Source organism: Eublepharis macularius, chromosome 1 (genome assembly GCF_028583425.1).
Source record: "Eublepharis macularius isolate TG4126 chromosome 1, MPM_Emac_v1.0, whole genome shotgun sequence".
In the NCBI taxonomy this organism is placed as follows: domain Eukaryota; kingdom Metazoa; phylum Chordata; class Lepidosauria; order Squamata; family Eublepharidae; genus Eublepharis; species Eublepharis macularius.
Genome location: NC_072790.1, coordinates 81,243,754 through 81,267,639, shown reverse-complemented (window position 1 = coordinate 81,267,639; position 23,886 = coordinate 81,243,754). Strand labels below are relative to the sequence as shown.

The window sequence follows — 23,886 nt, the reverse complement described above, 5'->3', positions numbered from 1 at the left end:
CTTACCACTCTTTAGAGATCAGTGGACAACCCAAATTCAAAAATCGTGTTGGATGTTACTCTTTTGTTTATCTCTACGAGTATAACAGACTCTATCCTCTGTTTCTACAGAATTCTGCTTTGATGGCAAACGAGGTTGAAGGAATGAACTTCAGGAAAAAAATCCAGAGTTGAGATAGTCACGGTTCCCTATGGGTGCAGAGTGGCATTGCTCTGTCCCTCAGCATCTATATGCTAAAAACACTACAAGCATGGACTACAAGCATCACTAGGAATATTTCTTCTCTTCAGAGTCTAGAGTGAGACCAGAGTAAGTCATGTGTCTGGCTCTGCCTCATGCAGCAGCCACTTTGAGGCAGCGATTTTGTAGTTGCACTCACCATATTGTATCAGAATTCCAAATGTGCGTGCAAGCTCAAAAAGATTGGAGACTCTTGCATTAAATAAGTACTTGAGTAAAACTCATCTGCATTTCCTTAATGTTTAAACAGTACACAATTCATTCATTTTTCTTTGCTTTATCCAGATGCAATGGGCTCACAAGTAGTGCGCTACAGAATAGATCTTTCTCCCCACTATCACCAGTCTTTTGCAGCCCCTTACAACACACAAAAAGCTGCTTCTGAAGATCAGGGGATCTTGGGAACAGCATGAGATTCAGTGAGTGAGGGCTGCACTTTGAACAACCAACATACACCGTGCAAGACAAGACGAGGTGCCTTTTGTTCATGCAGCTATCAGCCCACAATGGCAATATAAAATCAATTGTTTCTATAGTTATACCATGGTTTTATGGCCATTTAGACAAAAAGGATAAACTGTCATATTTTCATACATTATTACAATGGGAGTGGAATGATGGCCTCTGAGAAACCAATAATAGCTACAGGAAATGTGAGCCTATGGGGACCTAAGGAAGAAACTCTAGGATTGGGAGAGGCAGTCCCTTGTGACAAGCAACTGCTACCTTCTCCATAACTTTCTAATGCAAGATCACAGAATTGTAAGCATATTACATGGAATTTAATAATGATCTCTGAATCACTGAATAAAAAACCCCTTTATGTTCATTTCTTGAGAATTTACACTTTCTTGATTACGTTTCATCAACTGCTCGTGTTAAGTTCACTTTAGTCATATGAGTAGTTGGAGGAGTTCCTCCTCGAAGTCCAGCCAAGAAAATCTGTGGCTTGGGTACATTACTGCTGTTTTCAAACTTGGTCTGTGTACTGGAATCCTTCATCAGGTACACTTGTGCAGAGTTGTCCCTTCGCATATGACTGAGGTTAGTCTGCATAGAATGAGTTAACTTTTGGCGCAAGTTAGCCTGAAGACAAAAAATAAAGATACAAGAATTATCACAGCTGCAGACAGAGGTTAAAGAACTGAATCAACTGCTCATGCTATCACTGTATAATTGTTCATGCTATTGTTCAGCAATTTAAAACCAAGCTATTCTATCACAACTTGTCAGCAGTGAGTTACTGGACTGTCACCATACTTTAGAAACTTGCAGTCAAATTAAGTCAGATTGTAAGACATGCTCCAATCTCCTTTAAAAGAAGCTGTGCAAGGGCAGAAGAGACACTTCATTTCAGTGAGACAGTTAATGTCTAGACTGTGTTTATTTTTGTTAAAAATAATTGAGACATTTTATCAGTGTTTTAGAGTTGTTACTGATGAAGGAACAATCTGATTCAAATAGAGATGACAAAATAATGATGAAATTCTGATCTCAAACTACCATGATTGATTTTGATTTTCTTCTTATATTCTATTAGTTAATGGGAAATTTGTGGAATACAGGGATCATATGAAATTCAATATGAAAAAATCAGAGAATGAATATAATAGCTGATCTTTTGTTTTTTGGTTACTTCCATAGTAGCTGAGTAATTAATTCAGCCTTTACAGAGAATTCAGAAGACATTTTATCTTTTTATTTTTTTAAAAAAGGGAAGTAACAAAATGTAAAGGAACAATTACAGGTAGGAGCCAAGATCTTCACTGAATTTCTCCTTCCAACTAAACAGAATAGTAGAGAAGGCCATTTCTGGAGCATTACGGAAAGCACAGCACTTCATTAAATCGTGTGGCACTGCTGTTTTCATTCTCTTTGCTGATGACTGCAGAAAAGGTATCCCTCAGGAACGTAAAGCAAATATTTAATAAGCTTTTAAAAATGTAGACAGACCAGTTTGATGGCTTTTCTTCTCAGTTCCCATTCATTCCACTCATAATCCTTTACAATAGTTGGTGGCAAGATGTGTGTGTCAGTCTGAGTACTACTGTCACATTTTGTGATGGGTTTCAAAATCTTGTCTTTGCTTTTGATCTGAAACAAAAATAGGTATTGCAAGAGGGGAACGAACAAGGACTTGCAGAGGAGTGTAAATCCCATCCCTCTATTCTTCCCTTATGGGAAGAATCAGTCTTTCAGTTACAAAGATCTGAGGGCCTGATGGGCTTTAAGAGTAAAAATGGCAGCTTAAATTGAACATGGAAACAAATATGTAAACAGACTTCAAAACAAGTGCTATATGAACAAATCAGGATGCCAGGTCAGTAATCAGTTGTTGCATTTTGGACCAATTACTGTTTCTTCTGTAGTTTTCAAGGACACCCTTTGAACAGCACGTTACAATTGTTTACTCATTGAGAAAGAATGGGCAGGATAACTCAACTTGGATTTTTTGAAAGAAAAAACCCATACTTTCTGAGTACAGGGTTTCTTTGTTCTCACAAAGGACTACTGAGTAAAAGTAGAAGATAAGAATTAGCAACACTCATTTAGCGTGGTTCCATGTGGCTCAGTATAAGAATGTTGGGTATACTGAATCAAACCATAATGTGAGCAGTCCATCTAGCCTCCGCTGTTTAATAACTGTTTATGATATAAAAATCATAAGCCACTGAATCTAATGTGCTCCATGCTGCCCTAGCCAAACTACCCAGGAGGCAGAACATTACCAGCTCCTGCTTGGGAGACTGAAACGCATATACCATCTGATGAAGAGAGCTGTGGCTCTCGAAAGCTTATGTTACAATAAAGTTGGTTAGTCTTAAAGGTGCTACTGGACTCTACTATTTCATAAGGAGTGCTGCTAGTCAACAATGGACTAATAAGATCAGCAGCAGTGGAAGTATGAAACCAGGTTTAGCACTAATTCTCTGCACTTGGGAGTACCCCTTCTTTGAGCTACTCAACTTCCCATGTTGGTACTATGGTGCTTGGCAAAACTTTTATGGAAGTACTTCAAAGGATAAATGAGGCAAATACCTGAGAATAGGGGGCCAAGGATGCAAACTGCTGATGAAGTTCAAGTAGCTGAATAAGCTCTGGACATTCTTTTGCTTTGTCTCCAATCATCTTGATATATTTATCTGGATTTTTGGCAAAACTATATGCAGCTTCCTTGGAACAAAAGGTGTAGTATTTCTCCTTATGCTTCAGAATTCCCAAAGAAGGATTTCCTAAAAAATAAAACCCACAAAAACGATGCTTGTGTGTCTATTCATGCATATATGTGCAGTTCCCTCATGATGTTCTTGATCCTGAGTAGACTATCTTGAAAATCTAATATTTTGAAAATTCTGTAAACTTTACACTATCATCCCTGCTGCTACTGCCAAGCTTTTTATAAGCCAGGGATACTTCAGCATCAACACCAATCTTCCATAGTGTAAATAAGAAGCCACAATATAAAAATTCTATATTCTACTTTCTTTTTTGAATACACAAATGCTAATTGATGCATTGAACCTACAGTTCTAAACACTGCTGTTGAAGTACTATTTAATTCAACTAAAAATTCTGCCACATGGCCATGGCACGAGACGGGGTGGGGGGTGGGAACTGCAGGTGTATAATGGAGCTTCTTGCATCCTCACTGGCACAACACAAGGAATTGTGGCTTGGGAAGGAATATATGCCAGAAGGCTTTGGATAGGCCTAAAGGGCTCTCTGCATCACTGCCGATGTAAAAGCAATCAGGATAGGGAATTGTGTTAACTTTGACACACACATTCACTATGTGCCTGGCAACTGGTGAGAGCTCTCCTGAGGTGTATAATGGAAAAATTTCAGTAATAAGTCCTAAAATCAGAAACAAATGGAAGGAAATTACTATCCTGGCAATGTTATAACTGGTAGTAATAAGACCGTAAAATACTTAAAAGGCAAGAAATCAAACTTGACAGAATACTCTTGGTAACAGCTTAAGACCACATAAGGTGAGATACAGAAGCTCCACCCACCAATACCGGTTATATAAATACTGATATGGGAAGCAATAACAAAAGTCCCCAGCACAATTTTTTAAATTGATGTACCTGGGAGGAGGAGACCATCTTTCACAGCGAAACTGTAAGCACAAAACCCATGGTACTGAACTATCAGTTGGTTAAAATTCATTGTGGTTTCTGGAAAGAGCCATTCTTCTAACGTGAAGTCAGAAACATTTACTTTGTGATCTAAAAAAGAATATAGCCCAAACAAATAGCAAAACAATAATGGCAGGAGAAAATTATTAGCCATGTCACGGATTTCAAGATGATTGGGGAAGATTACTTCTTGTAGCCAATTGCCCATTCATCAGGCTCTATCAGCAATCAGCAGATTCTGCCACATTTGCTGTTTAAGAGAAAGAAATTTCTGTATTTCATACTAAACCATTATCAGAATTATATTATGTTTAATGCCAACATTTCACTGAACAGAAAACTAACAATGGCCTGGTTCAGACACTTAAGAGGTTGATGTTCTGATACACCTGGTAGAGAAGCATTTGTATGCCACATGTATATGGGTCTCCATGTGGAGTGCCCCTGTCAGACTTTATTGTTCAGGTCTGATAAAAAAAGTCTGGACTTTATTGTTGTGTTTGGAGTGGAGAGGGGTACATTCCTTCCAGCGTTCTTCCATTCTTTAGGAATTACTCCTGACCTATCTATAGCTGAAAACAAGGCAGCCAGGAAGGGGGCCCACCACTGAGGGAAAGCCTTAATAGCCTCAGGGGGGATAGGATCGGGCCCCGGGGCTTTACCCAGTTTGACTGCTGCAATTAGAGATTCGGTCTCCTCAGTCGACACTGGCTCCCATAGAGGACAATCCTCCAGATAGAGATCAAGTTCCTCTTTAGGACTGCACCTATTATCCTGAAAAATATTTGTGCCAGCAGTCGGCCGTAATTAAGTTGTTTGCTAAACTCTTTCTTCCCATAGAGTCGGCTATCAGGGACCAGAATTTCCTTGAGTCATTTCTAATTGTGGCCTGAAGGAGGGGTTCCCAGCTTTTGAGCAAGACATTTTTCTGCTTGTCCTTATAGAGTTGGTGTAGAGCCTTTTTGGATTCAAAATACTCCAAAGGGAGATCCTCTAGATTTAATTCCCTATAACGTTGGTAAATGTCGCGTACATGCCTTTTCATCAACTGGCATTCGCTGTCAAACCACCCCACTCCCTGTCCTGCACGCGTGTCAAGCCAGCTACCCCATCGGTGGGGCAGGTGGAGGGCCTCCCAACCCTGCACTCAGCCGTCCGCGCTGCCACCACCAGCTCTGGCGCACACCTGGCGGCTGGCAGCCATGCCCGGCACCCCCTCTTTGGCAGTGCTGGGGCAGGCTACCCCCCCCCCGCCCCCCCTCAATCCGGCCATGTAGCAATCACAGAGCTTAAGTTTTATGTGTTAAAAAATAAAGATACCAGAAATATTTCACAGACTTGATAGCGTGTAGTCAGTTTTTACTAGATCAGATATTCATAATAATGTTCACGTACCAGCTGACTCCTTTAACCTTTCTTCATCACTCTTCACAGTTATCCCTTCAAGAAGAGACTCCATCACATCTTCAGGAAAGATCACTGTATGGGCACCCAAGAACTGCTGGAGATTGACAGTCAAGTTATTCAGGAAACTGAGAACCAGAATCTCATCTTGAAAACTGGTCCAAAGGTTAGAAAGTGCAATAAAGATGGGCTAGAAAACAAACAAAAATATTAAAACTTGCATTCCCATTAAGTCTCCAAAAGTGCACCATCAAAAATGTTTACTTTCATGTGTACTGTACAGATGGTGAGTGAAATTTCTAGATAGTGATATAATGGTCTTGAATGTTAAATAATACTAAGTAATTTTGGAAACAATATTTGGAAAAGAACACCCCCTCTATGCACCCAAACAGAATACATACTAGGCCTTTAATAAATAAAAGTTTTGTTTTCATTAAAGAACATCCTTATGATTTAGAAACTTACATAAACTTGAGATGTAGGCACAGCTGTTTTTGCCCGAACAATATCTTTTAACTGTTCCATCTGTGCTGCAAACTGCTTCTGCATCATTTCAACTTCTTGTGCACAACTAATTACATCAGACTGAAAAGACAGCACACACAAAATAGTGACTGATTGTAATAACAAAAAGAAAATTCAATAGTCAGTTGGATTTATGAAATCACAATATACAAAAGCTCACTTGAGACTACATTGCTACACTATCACTGAAAGGCAATGCCATTCTAGTATCTAGCAAATCAATGGGCTTAGGATCACATTGTAAATGCCACCAAATAGTTATTAAGCTTGAGGACTCAGAAGTAAAGTGTACTGAATTAAGCAAGGACTCACTCCCAAGTCAGTACACTCAGAACTACGGCCTGAGAAACAGGTCAAACTGGGCTGATTCTGTGATGGACTGACTCAGTGATCTTGAAGTAGGAGGACAGGCACTGAGTGGCTGTTTTAATGAAAGAAACAGATAAGCCAATCATTTATCCAACTCCTCTCCTGTTGATGTCTTGTTTTAATTGCTTTCATGTATCACAGAAAAAGCCTCCTAAGCTTCCATATTATGTACTGTAGGCCATCTTTTGGGAAATACACATATTTAATTATTCACATGGACTCTAGTTATCACTGACTAGGCTATCATTTGAAAACCTAAACCTCTATAAGTACACTACCTGTATACTACAGAAAATAATGATTACTTTCCATTATGAATGAAAAAAATTCAGTGCAGCTTGGAAGTTTGTATACGGCTTTGCAATTAAAAGTTGATTACTGGTGCCAAACCTCCTCCTTCTCCCCACCACTTGGGGCACAACATAGCTATTACTTTCCATGGTAAAACTACAGGCACCATGAATGCATATGTAGGCATTTCTGAAGAAGATGCAAAGCATGTTAGAATCTCACCAGGATGACACAGATATAAGCTTCATGTTGTCTCACATTGTACAGCACTTCTTTTAGCATTGTCAATTTTAATTCCATTTCAGCATTTAGGCTCTGGTGCATGGTTTCAACCATGGCAGTATATCGATATGCCAAGTCTTGAGAAGTTTGAAGCTCTATATCTATATGGTGGCTGGCTGCAGGGATAGCTTCATTCAGAATAGCAGGTACTATGGACATAAATTTTGTTGGAAACATAAGAGAAAGTACAGGAGTTATTTTTCAGTATGTCAACTTCCATTTTCAGTAATCAGCCACAGGTGTTTTCTCACATATTTCTGAGCCAGGGCTGGTATCCAAAGACTACAAGCAAACCCACATAGGCACTGTCTTTTGAGTGTCCCTTTCTCTGCAGCCCTTCTATGACCTGAAAAGTAACCCCTGAAGATCAAAGGATTTTACAAAGCAGCATCTGGAATATCACATGAAGCTGCAATTGGAAAGAAAAATTAGCAGAGTCTCTGTACAGGTGCAAAATGATTTAGAAGCACACACACACTTCTTTTTGGATCCTGATTCAGGTCCATCACTCAGATTACAGCCAGTTTTGTGTGGTAGCATATCAGACCAGGAACTCAGCTTATCCTATCTCACAGGGTTCTTATGAAGATAGAATGGGAAAGGAGAACAATAGGGGCTGTGCTGAGCCCCTTGATGGAAGGGAGAGAGAAAAATGTAACAGTTGGATAATCAATTATTTGTCTCCAATCAGACTGGTTAATAACTCAGTTAAATAATGCAAACTTTAATATTAGTAATATTTGGGGGTCATTCAATATATGCAATTATCCCACTGACTATAAACAAAATAACATATTGCTTCAAAAAAAAAACAATTAAAATGTACTGCCTGTGCCAAGTAATTTAGATAGACTTTTTATAAAATTGTAATTAGCAACAAACATTTTTACACAAAAGTGACTTAAAAATATGGTGTAGGCATATCCTTAATTTTAGTACCAACAATATGGGCCTCCAGTTTAGGTACCTACAATCATCAATGCCTTCTCCTCCTTTCCCACAGTCCTTGTTAAATAGCCGAATTCCTGTCACGATCATGGTGAGTTCTTTTAACTGCCGCTCTTTTTCCTTCTTATTAAGAGAGAGGAAAGCAGCAAGCTCTGTTTGAGGAAACACACTCTGCAGGGCAGCTGGAAAATATTTAATGTGCAGACTGTCATGCCAAAAAAGTAACCATAGAAACATCAATAAAATTGCCTGAAAGTTGACAACAGGAAACTTACTGAGAATTAGAATAGGTCACCATTTTGTTCACTTTTTCTGTGCTTAACATAGTAGGATGCCTATCTGTATTAAACACTGTATTGCAAGGGATGAGCTGGATCCAAACTGCTGAAAATGGAGCAAGTTAATGGAAGACATTTTTATCTGTTTTCCCTTCCCTCAACTGTTCCCTGCAAACCACCACCACGCCACCCCACCACCCCCAAACTGCTACAAATATCAGGAGGCAATTTAGCCAATTACCCCTTACTTCTGCAGATTGTTCTGGGACTTACCCCAACTCTGAGCAATGTTAACAAGAGCACAAGAGTTATTGGAGGAAAGGATAAGCAATAAAAATGTCTTGAACACTCTATTCACACAAGAAGCTTTGGATCCAACCCACTGTATTCATGCATAACTAAGCACTCAGGCTGATATCTTAAGAAGAAGCTTTAATATTATGTTGGTTATTCTTAGTGGGAAATATTTCTGGCATTCCATAAAACACCTTTTAATGATTTTATTTCTTCAACTGCTGGACATTAAGGCAAAATTCCAATGACCTAATTGTGCACAAAGGTTCCTTTACTACCTCTAAATTTGCTTCTGTGCAACAATGCAAATATTTTAACAAATTAGAAAACAAAGAAAAGTGTTCTTCAGTTTAATAGCCCTGAGGGTTTTCACAGAAAAGTACATAATAAAAGTAACATATGTTAGCAGTACAAGAATCTAATTATAACTGAAGACATTCATAAATTAACATTTGACAACAAATAAAGTAGCAGTGACTCCTGAGGCAATTATTACAACCTGGAAGTGCATTCCCCTTGCCTCAAAAATGTGTGTGCCAGAAGAAGCCCATTTGAAAATATGTTAGTTTTGCATTGCTAATTCCATGCAAGAACTGAGCTTTGCAATGAATCTGGATATTATTGTTAGAAATTTGGGAGTGAAAGGAAAGAATAGGATAGATACCAGAAATATGTATGCTGAGGGCTAAGGAAATATCAGAGACAGGAGGAAGATGAGGAACTGTGTTAAGACACTGGATCTTCTTTCCCTTGGGATGACACTCTAACAGTGAAATTCTAAGCAGAGTTACTCCAGTCTAAGCTCATTGACTTCAATGGGCTTAGACTGGAGTAACTCTTCTTAGGATTTCACTGTAAGAGAACAGTAGTCAATGCCCACACATTCTTAAGAGTTCTTCACAGCCATGGGGCTAGGTTAGGCTACAAATTATTTTCAGAGAATAATATACTACAACATTTTGCACTGAGAATTAATGCAAGTGTAGAATCTCAGTATGTTTACCAAATATTGTAGTGCCTTGATCAGCAACTCGCTTCACTTGTAGGAGGTGAAAGGTGGTCAGTACCTCACCATAATCTTGCCTGGTAGACTGCTTCTGAGCACCCTAAGAACCTTCCACGCAGCCATCTTGTATCTGGGAAGGCCACTGTATGCTAGCTGGTACCTCCCAAAGACCCATTCTCCAATGTAAGCAGAACTCATGATTGCATATTTGAAATTTTTACTAACCAGTTGCTTCCCTAATAACCTTGATGTCTGTTGGGGAACCAAGGCCTGAGCGCAGCAGCACATAGCTGACAACCTTTCGATAAACACTTTCCAGTTCTTCTCGTGTTCGTGCACGATTATCTGTAATTTCTCTGCTCACAGGAGCAAGCCTGGATTCCAGAATACGATGCTGTTCATTAATTAATTCAACTAAAAGAAAATACAGATAGATGATCATACAAGACCTAATTACATTTTTGGTACAACCTATAAATGCCACAGAAACATCTAGACTAGGGTTGCCAAAGTGGGGCCCATGGATGCCATACACTCATGGACACTTTTCCTGGCACCCACCAAGTGTTCTTAGAAAGCGGGCAGGGCCAGGAGGGGGGGTTGGCCAGCAGGGCTTCTGCTCTGCCATTGGATATCTGATTGACTTCATATATTTTTTAAAAAATGCTTCAACAGCAGCTGCCACTACAGCACAAGGATCTTCACTGTGCAACTGAAGGTCTGGTATTGACCTATAAGGCCCTGTGCAGACTGGGACCAGCGTATCTATGGGACCAGCTCTCCCCATATATTCCCCAGAGGACACCCAGGGGACAAACAGCTGTTGGTGGTCCCTGGCCCCAAGGAGGCCCGCCTAGCCTCGACTAGAGCCAGGGCCTTTTTGGTCCTGGCTCCCACCTGGTGGAACGCTGTCTGCTGAAATCAGGGCCCTGCAGGACCTACTATCTTTTCGCTGGGCCTGCAAGACAGAGTTGTTCCGCCAGGCATATGGCTGAGGCTGGGCCTCCGCCAGCCTGGGAAAAGGGGTGTATAAATCTTAACCCTCCCTGTGAAGGCTGTCCACCACCCTGTTTTAAATGTGTTGTTTTTAATGCATATGAATTTTTAAATTGTATTTTTAATATGTTATCATCTGCCCTTAGCCCGCTCGTGGGGAGGGCGGAATAGAAATCTGAAATAATAAATAAAAATTGTGTGAATGCAAGAAAACTGAAGACATTAATAAAAGAGATCCCGTTAAGCAGAGCTGTCTAAAATGCTGAAGAATTACTATGAAATGTATGCATAACCTCTTTCCCTGACATTTTGTGGTTGCTTCAGGCTCTTGTGGCAACCATTTTGTAGTTGTGTCTGTCACCCTGTGTCACAGTTCCAAAGGTACTGGCAGGCTCAGAAAGGTTGGGGACCATTGATCTAGATTTCAGTGGAGTGGACGAGATCTTCTTGGACTGAGATCTGCAGCTGCAAGTTGCTTCTAATTTAGGGCACAAGGAAGTCATGGATATTTATAGAACGTGAAGCAGATTTTTGGTTTAGCCAATTAAAAATGTTTATTCTTTATTTTATAACATCTGTGCATACCCCATTTATCCCTGAAGGTCTTAAGGCAAATAATAACAAGAGATTAAACACTTATAAAACAACAATCCAAACCAAATGACTGAAATAAAAAAAAATTAAGATCCAGTTTACAAAACCACAAGAAAACATTTTATCTCTCAGAAAAAAGATATGATCAACATTTAACCAGTAAACAAAACAAATTACTCCCAATAACAACAAAAAGGCTTTTGAAAGAAAAATGGTTTACAAGCTGTACTGAATGAAAATAATAGAGAAGTCTGCCACAGGGCCCAGAACAGACTATTCTGGAGGGCTGATACTTTACAGGAAAGAGCCAGAGGAGCAAAACAGCAGACAGCAAAGAACCCAGTACAGATCCAAAGTGGCTTGCAGATTCAGATGAAGTATATCTGAAATGTTAAAACACTCCCATGTTCTATTATTATTTTTAAACACACCCAGAATTTCAAAACTACAGAGAAATACTAACACAGCTAAATTCTGATTATTTGGGGAACTGGTCATTCAATTTATAACGTTGTTGCAATAGGTACTCTTTCATGTTTACCTAAATCTATTATTTGGCTTTTCTTTTCCATGTATGTTGTACTGCACACACACCTATGAACAAGAATGGATGCAAGAAGCACATAATCTCATTCAGTAGATCCACACCATTGATTACCTCGGTTTGTATAGTTCATATCAAAATAAACTTGCATCTTAATAGTGTCCAGGGAAGGATTTCTTGTGTCAAGCAGTCTCTCAATACACAGCTAAAAAGAGAAAGTATTGAAGTGAGTTCTTTCAAGCCACTTAGCAAATGAGAGAAACAACATTATTTTGGGGTGCACAGGAACACTACGCTCAGGAGAAGACTTCCACATAGAATGAGCCAGGGATACAAAAATCCATCACTGAAAGAGATTTTTGAAATGAGGCATCTTTGACTTAAATAACTTTAGTACATTGATCAAGCAGCTGAGCATTAACATTTTCAAAAAATATTTGTCTTGCAATAATGTAGCCTGAAGCATCGAAAATAATTATGACTTGTCATTAACAGCGTAGTATATCACATCATTCAGTGGACTGATGGTTGAAGTTATATTAATTAGACTGGATTGTTTGACAATAAATCCATGTGCACCCAGAAACTTTGAAGTGGACAGGAAGGTTCTCATCAAAATGAGGTGCCCATTCCCTTCAACAGAGAAGGCCACTCCAGGTATTCAAAGGCAGGTGTACGCAGAAGTGGCTTTTAATGAAAGTCTACTCATATAAGGAATTCTGGACTGAGGGATAGGATATAGGACGCCTTTTGTGGCATGAACATGGTGCAATTTGGTTTTCGTGTATGCCAGTATTTCTCAAACATGTTGAATTCCTCTCCCTTTCTGTACATTTGTGCTCCTCCTCTCAAGTCTAATGCCAGTATCTTTTCTGCATGTAAGTATGCAGAGACTCTAGTATGCACTTGTGTTGCACCATCCAGTTTCAACATTCAAGGACCTGTGGGTTGGAGTACTAGTCAGTCACCACTGGAATTAAGAAAGTAACAGAACAGGACATCACTGATCCCCTCCTAAAAATCACGCACACAAGGAAGAAGCATTACAGGAGGGCCTTGGCCTCTATGACTTGTTTGTTTGATCCTCCAGGGCAACTATTTGGCTGCTGTGGGTAACAGGGTGCTGGACAAGATGGACCAGTGGTCTAATACAACAGGCTCTACTTACGTTCTTATTCTCATAATCTAATGTGTAGAATTGGGGGAGGGCCTTTGCTGGGAATAGCCTTCACTGATTCAGGATCCTGTTCTTCCCTGGAAGATCACGCCCTCTCTTCAGGTGTCCCTCACCATTGCCACAGGATACTCCCCCTCTCACACAAACATACACAGATTTTAAGAACCAATGATATGGGCTATTGTCTCTGGAAGGCAATCTATATGAGATGATTTTTTAAACTATAAATATTATGTCTGAAGGCACTGAATGTTCTTCATTCATTCATTGGACTTTGATTCAATTTTATATTAATTTTGTGTTCACCATTTATTTATTTTATTTGCGACTGAAGGCAGATTTCAATATATATATGTATATATGTGTATATATATGTATATATATGTATATGTATTCATTCAGACAGTATATAATATGCAATAAACAATGTGGTAGGACTAGGAATAAATGCAAACAATACAGATAAACAAGCAGGCAAGAAGAAAAACCTGTTAAACCATGACATACTACAGATAGCATGATAGTACATTCTGGTTGCAATCACCCAGGTCTACTCAGAAGTAAGACCCATTCTATTCAGTGGGGTTTACTCCCAGGAAAGTGTCTTAAGGATTGCTGTGTTTGGACAACAAATTAGGGTGATCCCAGTTTATACCAACATATAGTCAGACAATGGAGATTAAAAGTTTTAATTTTTTCTTTTATGTTAAATTATTGTCAGTCGCTATGCGTTTTTAAATGGATTTGAGATCATCTGTTTCAAATGATTTTGTATTCAGATGTGGAAATGAGTATTTTATTTATTTGATGAAAGCTATAAACAAACAATAATTTAGGCTATAATTCTGCGCACAGCATGGCTGCTTCAGTCCCACTGACTTAATGGAGATTTGAACTAACTGTGCGGAGAACTGCTGCTGCCTCTGGCAAAATGCACTGGGAATGTCTTCATACAAGCCCCACTGAGCGGAACGGGAACTCAGAAATAGCATTTCTATGAGACATTAATTAACAAATAAATAAATGCAGATCAGAAATGTGGGTTTTCATTTGGGCTAGTCAAAGCTATCTCTTCTTGAAAGATGGATATATTTCATGACATGAGAGATGTACCTCTGGAGACTGGAAGTATAGTTAAGATTCTCCCACCCCCATGATTAAATAATACAGATGGCATTTGTTAACAAAACTGTAGATAATTTGCATTCTTCAGAATAGCATTTGTTGTATTTGTTTAAACAGCTTCATCAATCAGTTAACATCAAACCAGCTGCTCATGAGAAACTTTATTTTGTAACAATCTTAATACAGTCATAGATACAGGAATAAAAGTTGTCAAAAATAATCCTTTTGAACAGATTCCAAAAGACAGAATTACCTTAATAAGTTTTTGTACATCAGCCTTTGTAAGAGTCCTGTCAACATTAAATTCATTCCTTGGATCCAACACAACAGCTTTCACCTACAAATCAACAAAAGAGGTTTGAGAATTAAACAACATTATGAGCTGTCTTTTCCACTGAGCATTTCCACTCAACATTTGTTCTTAAATAAATATTACTCCTAGGTTTGACTGCAGAATTATGCAGATTATAAACTAAAAGGATTGGGAGATTTGGGAGTGCAGTCTAGGAATGACAGGAGTCTGGGGAAGGGAGGGACCTCCGCAGGATATAATGCCATGGAGTCCACCTTCTAAAGCTGCTATTTTCTCCAGGGGACCGAACTCTGTAGTTGGGAGATCAGCTGTAATTTTAGCTCTCCAGGCCCCATCAGGAGGTTGGTAACCTTATAAACTACTGTTTTTCCAAGTTCCTCCCTTAAAAGGCATTACCCAATTCAAAAGGGTAGGAATGCACAGAAGACTAACTCTCCAAATCTAATCTAAATATGCTTACTTGAAAGTGTCATTAAATTCAATGGGATTTAAAAACTCCAGTGTATGTGTTTAATATTATTCTACAAATGGCTGAATTCATTCTAAAGAATTAACAATGGACAGAGCAGTCATTCTAAATAAGCTATGCAGCAAAACCATTATATGGGAGAACAACGTATTATAAAGGTTTTCCTGCTGCTCTCCTATAAAACCTTATGTTGTTTGGAACACAGTGGCAATTTTCTTCTAAGCTGATGAAAAATCAGAGCCTCGAATGTAGGAGGCCTCAAAATATGCATTGGGTCTATATCTAATTAGGCCTAGAGCTACACCTATGTTCCCCACAAAGCTTTATCCAGAACTCTTCTGTTGTCCAGGATGGTGGTTCTAGGATGGAGCTGAAACCACCCTATCAAATCCTCTTGCTACCCAAATAGGAGGGTCTCCTTGTGAGTTGAGGGAACTAGCATTCAAGGAGATGCAACAAGAGGAGGTAACTAGGAATCTCCACCTATGTACACCAGGATTGTTTCCTTAGAGAATGCTCAAATAAACAGGCAGATGTTCTACAGGAAAAGGTTTCTTTATTAACAGAGCAGTAAAAGGCAAACACACAGAAAATCACACACAGCAGCATACACACAGAGCTAACTAGGAAAACTGTGAGGAATGGGAAAGCAGTTTCAGAAGAAGGGTCTTAGAGGGGAATAGAGGTCTGTGGAAACAGCAGAAAACAACCAGCATTTCACAGAGAGAAGGAGCCCAATGGAGAGGGGATGTGTAAGTAGGTACCAAGACAAACACACACTGAGCATGGGGCTGGACAGCCCAGTTATAGGGCAAAACATGCCCTGGAGCAAAACTGACATCTTGCTTCCAGAAACAACACCTTAATGGCTTGTCTGGAAGTAGAACAATAAATTGGGAAAGATGTGATACGACTATCTTGGGGTGGACTATAGGTGAAAACATAGCTTGATGACCTGGAGTTGGACAGGAAGGTTATTAGGTTCACTGAATAGCCTGCTTAGGTAAGTGGGAGAGGAAAGGCTTTGATGAGATAGGCAGGGAGACATCTCTCAGGAGGCCTTGCGATCTCTGCTGCTTTCCGGGGTGTGGGGGCCATTCAGTCAGTCATTCCTCTATGACTCGTGGCTTGGTAACTTTCCAGTCTCCAGGCTCACTGGCATCCACTCTGCCTGTGGCCAGGCAGTGTCTGGAACTTAAGGCAAGGAGTTTATGATATTTCATATCCATAAACTGCCCTTTTAGTATAAGGAAAGGGTCTGACTGCTAACACTCTGTGCAAGATCATAGTTTTCTTCCCTTTCCACAACAGCCAGAAGCAATAGTTTGAAGAACTTAAGTTGCACAACATGGAATAGACTCTGCCTGCCAAGAGAGAAAGAGCTTGCAGCCGGCTCACATTTAGTGATGCACTATATTCCATAGTTGCCTGTTCTGGAATGTGAATTTGTTTCTTGTAATGTGATGGATTTACAAACTGGGCAGGCATCATCTGCAGCCCAATCTCATACAGTTCAATTTTATGCTCTGCCAGCCATTTCTCATGAAATTTACTCTTCTGCAATCAAACACAGGGCTATTTACTTTAAAATGTATATCCTATTCCGTAAGTTCAAGAGAGCTTACAAAATCATTTAAAATTTACAGCAATAGAACCAATATAAATCAACAGTACAAGAGCAATCTGAATCATAACTTAAGCCCAGCAGAAACAAACCAAACCTTCTGAAACTGCATTGTTTGCATTTCATCCAAAAGGAGACCAGAGAGGTAGACCTCTGCACCTCCTCCTGAACAGAAAGCAGCATAACTGTGTGCATGTGCATGCAGCCAAAGATTCCTTTCCTGTGGGATGTTATTGTTGTAAAGCTACAGGGGCATTTCAATGCAACACACCAGCACAATATCTACTTTGCTCTTACCATGAAAGCCACCAGAGTTTCTGACACAGTTTGGCCCTTCATGGCACATTCTTGTCCTATTTCACGAATGATGTTCTTTATGACATTTTCAGCTTGAGCATGGGTCATTCTGCACCATCAATAGAAAACAGATGGATGATTTTTTGTTACAATACAATGTTACGTTATCTACAATACATTTTACTGAATACTCTCTTGAAGTCTGTCAACCTTTCAAAAACAACCTAGTAAGCCAGCAGAGGGAATTTGTAACCATTAGGAAAGCTAATGATAAAACAATATTCAAGAAGCCTTTGTTTGTCATGTGAAATACATCTTTGTAAATGAACTAGACTATCAGTGCATTCCTAAGAATGCTCCATGAAAGTAAGCCCCATTGAGTAGAATTGAGTAGGATTCTGAATAGACCTGTTTAGGATTGCACTACATGTTTCAATACTCTGCCAGTGGTACCCCTGGGATCAGATCTGAGCAACGTAGGAGTCCAGAAGCACCTTAAAAACCAACAAGAGTTTCCAGGGTGTAAGCTTCCGAGAGTCAAGCTCCCTTTGTCAGATACTGGGATCAGATATGTTAAATCATATAGGTAGTGCTGTTGCAAGACCAGTGACTCACAGAAAATAAAGCCGCTTACAGTAGTGCCGTTCCCAGGCAGTTCTTCCCAGGCTTTACTTTAATTCGCAAGCATTATCTACAGATATGTGAGAAGCAAACGCAAGGTAAAAGAGGCAATTGGACTGCTGTTGGGAGTAGATGGAGAGACTCTGATGCAGGACAGAGAAAAAGCAGACAGGCTTAATGACTTTTTTGCCTCTGTTTTCTCCCTGAAGAACTCAGGCACATCTAGAAAATGTGGCAGGACACCTGAGTGGCTAATTGACATTGACAGAGAGGTTGTGGAGAGGCATCTGGCTGCACTGGATGAATACAAATCCCCTAGGCCGGATGGGGTGCATCCAAGAGTGCTGAAAGAACTTTCCAGAGAACTTGCAGAACCCCTGTCCATCATCTTCAAGGCCTCCTGGAGGACTGGGGATGTGCCACAAGATTGGAGAAGAGCGAATGTTATCCCAATCTTTAAGAAAGGGAGGAAAGATGACCCGGGAAACTACAGGCCAGTCAGTCTAACTTCTGTTGCTGGGAAGATATTAGAACAGATTTTAAAGGGATCAATCTGTAAGCATCTGAAGGACCACTCGGTGATCTGGGGAAGTCAGCATGGTTTTGTTCCTAACAGATCTTGCCAGACCAACCTGGTTTCCTTCTTTGATCGAGTGATCAGCTTACTGGATCGGGGGAACTCTGTTGACGTGATTTATCTGGATTTCAGTAAAGCTTTTGATAAGGTTCCCCATGACATTCTGATGGGCAAACTGGAAGACTGTGGAGTAGACTATAGGACAGTTCGGTGGATAGGGAACTGGTTGGAGGACCGCACTCAAAGAGTGGTGGTCAATGGCGTTTCATCAGATTGGAGGGAGGTGTCCAGTGGGGTGCCGCAGGGCTCGGTTTTGGGCCCGGTACTTTTCAATATTTTTATCAATGATCTGGATGAAGGAGTAGAAGGGCTGCTCATTAAATTTGCTGATGATACCAAATTGGGAGCGGTAGCAAACACCCAAGAAGATAAAATTAAAATTCAACAAGACCTGAATACTCTGGAGAAGTGGGCAGCTGTGAATAGGATGCAATTCAACAAAGACAAGTGCACAGTATTACATCTGGGCCACAAAAATGGGAAGCACAAATACTAGATGGGGGATACACTTCTGGGCAGTAGCATATGTGAAAGGGATCTTGGAGTAAGAGTGGACTGTAAACTGAATATGAGCAGTCAGTGTGATGCGGTGGCAAAAAAGGCTAATTCAATCCTGGGTTGTATCAAAGGGGCCATAGCATCGAAATCGCAGGATGTCATAGCCCCTCTCTATACTGCCTTGGTCAGGCCACACCTGGAGTATTGTGTGCAGTTCTGGATGCCTCACTTCAAAAAGGATGTGGACAAAATCGAGAGGGTGCAGAGGAGAGCGACAAGAATGATTAGGGGTCTGGAGACTGAGCCCTACAAGGAAAGGCTGAGGGCCTTGGGAATGTTTAGTTTGGAGAAGAGGAGGTTGAGGGGGGACATGATTGCTCTCTTTAAATATTTGAAAGGCTGTCATTTGGAGGAGGGCAAAGAGCTGTTCCAGTTGGCAGCAGAGGGTAGGACGCGAAGCAATGGGCTAAAACTACATGCACAAAGGTACCGGCTGGATATTAGGAAAAACTTTTTCACGGTCAGAGTAGTTCAAAAGTGGAATCAGCTGCCTAGGGAGGTGGTGAGCTCCCCTTCACTGGCAGATTTCAAGAAGAGGCTGGATGAATACTTGTCAGAGATGCTTTAGGCTGATCCTGCACTGGGCAGGAGGTTGGACTAGATGGTCTGTATGGCCCCTTCCAACTCTATGATTCTATGATCTTTTTAAACCAATATTACCATTTACTTTGCAAGTCTATTGAGTCTTCCTACTTCCATACTATGATACATCTTAAAATCTTATATATTCTAGTGTTGTTGCTCTCACAGCTCTGGTGAGAGGGTGGGGTCTATCTCTGCTGACTAGACCACTATGATCCCAAACTCACTGCCATGGCTATGTGGGAGGGCAGCAAGGAGGACAGGCAGAAATGTGGGGTGGGAAGCACATGCTCCACTTTGCAAGTGCATCATGGTAACCATAATACCAAATTGCTGTAATGGTGTGGTGCCTCTTGTCAAGGCCACAACCTTACCTGAATCGAGGTCAGGAGGGGCAGCACAACGAAATGCACTGTGTCAGCACCACCAGTTAAAATCAGTGCTAAACAGAAGGTGGGGTATTAAAGGGAGTATTAACCCATTAACTTATAAACATTAACTGCAGTGATGTGACTGCAACACCGGTACTTGCTTGAGTAAACAGTGCATATTTAAACATCTTTTGATTGTGGGAATGCTCTCCCATTCTCCACTGCCTTGCAAATGCTTTTTGTTGTTGTTGTTGAACGAGAGTTTTAAAATACTGTGCACAGAATACACTAATGCATAAACACTATTGCTAATAGATACTATGGAGAGAATCCTGGTCCCTCTTCTGAAGAGGACTCCGGCTGTTCCTTGTGGTAGGGCTCCTTTCCCTAACAGCCAGGTGACATGTAGAACTTCAACAGGTGCAGCTCACCCTCTCCCCACACACACTTTGGAGCTGTAGTGATGGGAAGGATTCCTTTGGGGGGAGATAGATCCAGAGGAGTTAGCCGTGTTAGTCTGTAGTAGCAAAATCAAAAAGAGTCCAGTAGCACCTTTAAGACTAACCAATTTTATTTTATTGTAGCATAAGCTTTCGAGAATCAAGTTCTCTTCATCAGATGCCTGATCCGAACTGGTCAAATACAGAAGAGGAGGGGAGGGGAAAGAAGGGGACATATATCACAAGAGGACAGGATGCAATTAGTGTGAAGGCAATCAAAACATTCCTTTGCTTGTAAATGTAAACATCTCCTTTTGGTGTGGAGTCAGTTTGCCGTGTTAGTTTGCCGCAGTGAAGGTATCCAATTCCTATGTAGTATAAGCCCTCGATAACCACAGCTCTCCCTGCCAGCTGCATCTGACAAAGAGAATTGTGGTCCCCGAAAGCCCACACGTACTCAGGCTGAGATAATTGACAAATAAAGCCCATACCAGGCGTCTCTGGGCTCCCCCAGACCACGCCTCTGTAAAGGAAATCTGTTACCTGTGATAATGTGATAACCATTCATAGTCTCTATTCAGTTCCAGCTTGACAGAGTCAAATTTGCATATGAATTCCAATTCAGCAGGACTTCAATAACTTTCACCCTACTATCAACCTAAGCCTGGACCACTCTACACAACAGGTACACTTCCTGGACACCACTGTACAACTACATAATGGACGAATAAATACCACCTTATACCGGAAACCAACAGACCGATACTCATATCTACATGCCTCCAGCTTCCACCCTAAACATACCACTCGATCTATTGTCTACAGCCAAGCCTTACGTTACAACCGTATCTGCTCCGATGCTCTCGACCGAGACTCACACTTAAGAGATTTACAACAAGCATTTTTGAGACTACAGTACCCACCAAATGAAGTGAAGAAACAAATCAACAGGGCCAGACGAGTACCCAGAAGTCCTGGGTGGAAGACCTTTCCTTGCCTACAGACAGCCCCCCAATCTTAAACTACTTCTCACTTACAATCATGAATCGGCCAGCAGAGTCACCAGCACAGGTACCAGGCCCTGCAACAGACCCAGATGCCAGCTCTGCCCCTATATCTACCCAGGGAATACAATTACAGGATCCAATGGCATCAACTACACTGTCTCTGGCTCTTACAGCTGCTCATCCTCCAATCTGATATATGCCCTCATGTGCCAACAATGTCCTTCTGCTCTGTACATTGGACAAACCAGCCAACCTCTACACAAAAGAATAAATGGACACAAATCTGACATTAGAAATGGAAACGTCCAAAAACCAGTGGGAGAACACTTCAATCTACCAGGACATTCCACCAAAGACTTAAAAGTCGCTGTGGTTCAACAGAAACCCTTCAAAAACAAAATCCAATGGGAGGCTGCTGAATTGGAATTCATATGCAAATTTGACTCTGTCAAGCTGGGACTGAATAGAGACTATGAATGGTTATCACATTATCACAGGTAACAGATTTCCTTTACAGAGGCATGGTCTGGGGGAGCCCAGAGACGCCTGGTGTGGGCTTTGTTTGTCAATTATCTCAGCCTGAGTACGTGTGGGCTTTCGGGGACCACAGTTCTCTTTGTCAGATGCAGCTGGCAGGGAGAGCTGTGGTTATCGAGGGCTTATACTACATAGGAATTGGATACCTTCACTGCGGCAAACTAACATGGCAAACTGACTCCACACCAAAAGGAGATGTTTACATTTACAAGCAAAGGAATGTTTTGATTGCCTTCTCACTAATTGCATCCTGTCCTCTTGTGATATATGTCCCCTTCTTTCCCCTCCCCTCCTCTTCTGTATTTGACCAGTTCGGATCAGGCATCTGATGAAGAGAACTTGATTCTCCAAAGCTTATGCTACAATAAAATAAAATTGGTTAGTCTTAAAGGTGCTACTGGACTCTTTTTGACTGTGGGGGGAGGGGTCCGAAAGGTAGCAGGCCTGAAGATTCTTATTGGCCCTCATCCCTTGTTGTGCTTGTTTGTATGTTTTTGTTTTAAATATTTATATAAACGTTTTAAATATTGTTTTAGTTTTTTGAATGTTCTAATGTCAGCTGTTCGCCTGACCCTATTCGGATGGAAAGGCAGCATATCAATGTCTTAAACAATTTTTATTTTTTAAAAATCTTTTTAAAATCTTTATATACAGCCCCACTCACCTGGCATCAACAACCCCGAGCAATCTTCGCATCCTCCCTTCCTGCTCACTTAAAGTTTCCCCGCAAGAAGATAAACTGCAAATTTACCTGTCCGTCGAGCCCTGCTCTTTCCGTCGCTAAAAAGGTCGGTCACACGCAACGCCCTCCCGCAGCCTCTGCTCCTTTTCAACAGTTTCTAGTTCTCGGCCGCTTCCTTTCCTCTTAGTGAAAAGACGCTGCGTTTCCATGGAGACTGTCGGCGCGACTGAAATGAACGTTGCTAGGCAGGCAGGGAGAGAGCTTTAGGGGGTGGGGCTGAGACCACTGAGGAGGCGTGGACTGTCGAGGATGCCGACATTCTGCGCGTGAGCAGCGATCGTCCTCTCGGCTGTGTGCCGAGAAGTAGCGCAGCTTATTGCCGGCCATTATGGCTCCTCCCATTGTGATTTTGAATCCCTCCCTGCCTTCTGCCTAATGGTTGAACACGTTGTGCACATTTTGAAGTGCACCAATATTTATTAAATGTTGCTAGTCTTTTAGGAGTCGCTGGACGATAGGGCCAATCGTGTTTACTGAGGCTACAAACTCATGAAAAGGCGAAGATACAGGCAAATAAGAGAGAGTTCTTTAATATTTCATATGGTGTAAAGTCTTCAATCTAGGGTGTTTGGAAACAAAGGCCTAGCAACTGAACAGCTTCCAACGGGGTACCATGTTGCTGTTTTGAAAGGGATGTTTATCACACATGACTTTTGATTTCAAAAACTTCCATATGGCCGCCCAGAGATTCAACCGGGGATTTATCTACCGGTTGAATGACAATAACAAAAGTGCTATTTTAGAGGAGTTGCCAGAGTCCCCTCTGGAGAGGGGGGAGAGAACAACACACTCAATTTACTTGTTTACTGCAGTACTGATATTGCCCACCAGCTGGAGTAATAGATTGCTCTGTTTTATGATCCGCTACAAGGCAGAAAGGGGTTTTGAAAATCAGAAGTAGTAAGACTATGAGGGAAAGGCAAAACGACAGACCTTATCAACACCATGCCATTCATAGTGGAGTTTTAGGATCCAGGCATTGGGTGAATGTGTAAGTCTGGTCTCTGAAGTGCATGGTCCAATCTCCATCTAGTAATTTTACACTGAGCGTGGATTCTCCATCTTCCAGATACTACCCGCTCATCACTCTAGTCCATGGAAGATAAACAGCATACTCCTTATTCTTACCAAGGTTTCAGCTCCTTGTTATAGAACCTGTGAAATAAAATGTGTTCTAATCCATAGTCTTGGATTGTTTGCACTGTGGGTGTAGTAGTGCTCTGTGGTAACTTTTCTGCCTCCCACTGGTTAGCTATACCTCCCTCCAAAATTGTGCCCCAGTGGGTGATTGAATCCCCCTGAAATTTAATGGACATCAAAGTGGGGGTTCGGCCTGTAGTGAGAGGAAGGAATGATCAAAAATTGCCCTTCTTCTGTGATTAGAAGTGCCCAACAAGGGGAAAGGGAGCTTAAGATCCAAGCCATAGGCTGTAATGAATTGCTCACTCACTGTACGTGCGGGACCTTGCA

The 23,886-nt window shown here is 41.0% G+C and overlaps 1 protein-coding gene across 1 annotated transcript; it reads right to left on the bottom strand.

Moving 5' to 3' along the window:
• Positions 1–1,040: 1,040 nt before the first annotated feature.
• CFAP206 (cilia and flagella associated protein 206) lies at positions 1,041–22,516 on the bottom strand. Its single transcript, XM_054988103.1, has 13 exons — positions 22,426–22,516; positions 16,922–17,030; positions 14,472–14,555; positions 12,031–12,121; positions 10,008–10,196; positions 8,228–8,386; positions 7,197–7,405; positions 6,255–6,374; positions 5,778–5,976; positions 4,332–4,472; positions 3,280–3,473; positions 2,194–2,334; positions 1,041–1,326 (listed from the first exon to the last, which is right to left on the bottom strand). Exons 2-13 carry the CDS (start codon positions 17,027–17,029, stop codon positions 1,096–1,098), a joined length of 1,866 nt encoding a protein of 621 aa, XP_054844078.1. The 5' UTR covers position 17,030; positions 22,426–22,516; the 3' UTR covers positions 1,041–1,095.
• Positions 22,517–23,886: the final 1,370 nt, after the last annotated feature.

Coding starts and splice junctions, on each gene's coding strand:
- CFAP206 (XM_054988103.1), bottom strand. CDS start 17,029: ATGACCCATGCTCAAGCTGAAAATGTCATAAAGAACATCATTCGTGAA. Junction 12,122..14,471: donor ATGTACAAAAACTTATTAAG/GTAATTCTGTCT, acceptor TTCTCTTTTTAG/CTGTGTATTGAGAGACTGCT. Junction 8,387..10,007: donor GGTTATTAGGGAAGCAACTG/GTTAGTAAAAAT, acceptor AATATTTTCCAG/CTGCCCTGCAGAGTGTGTTT.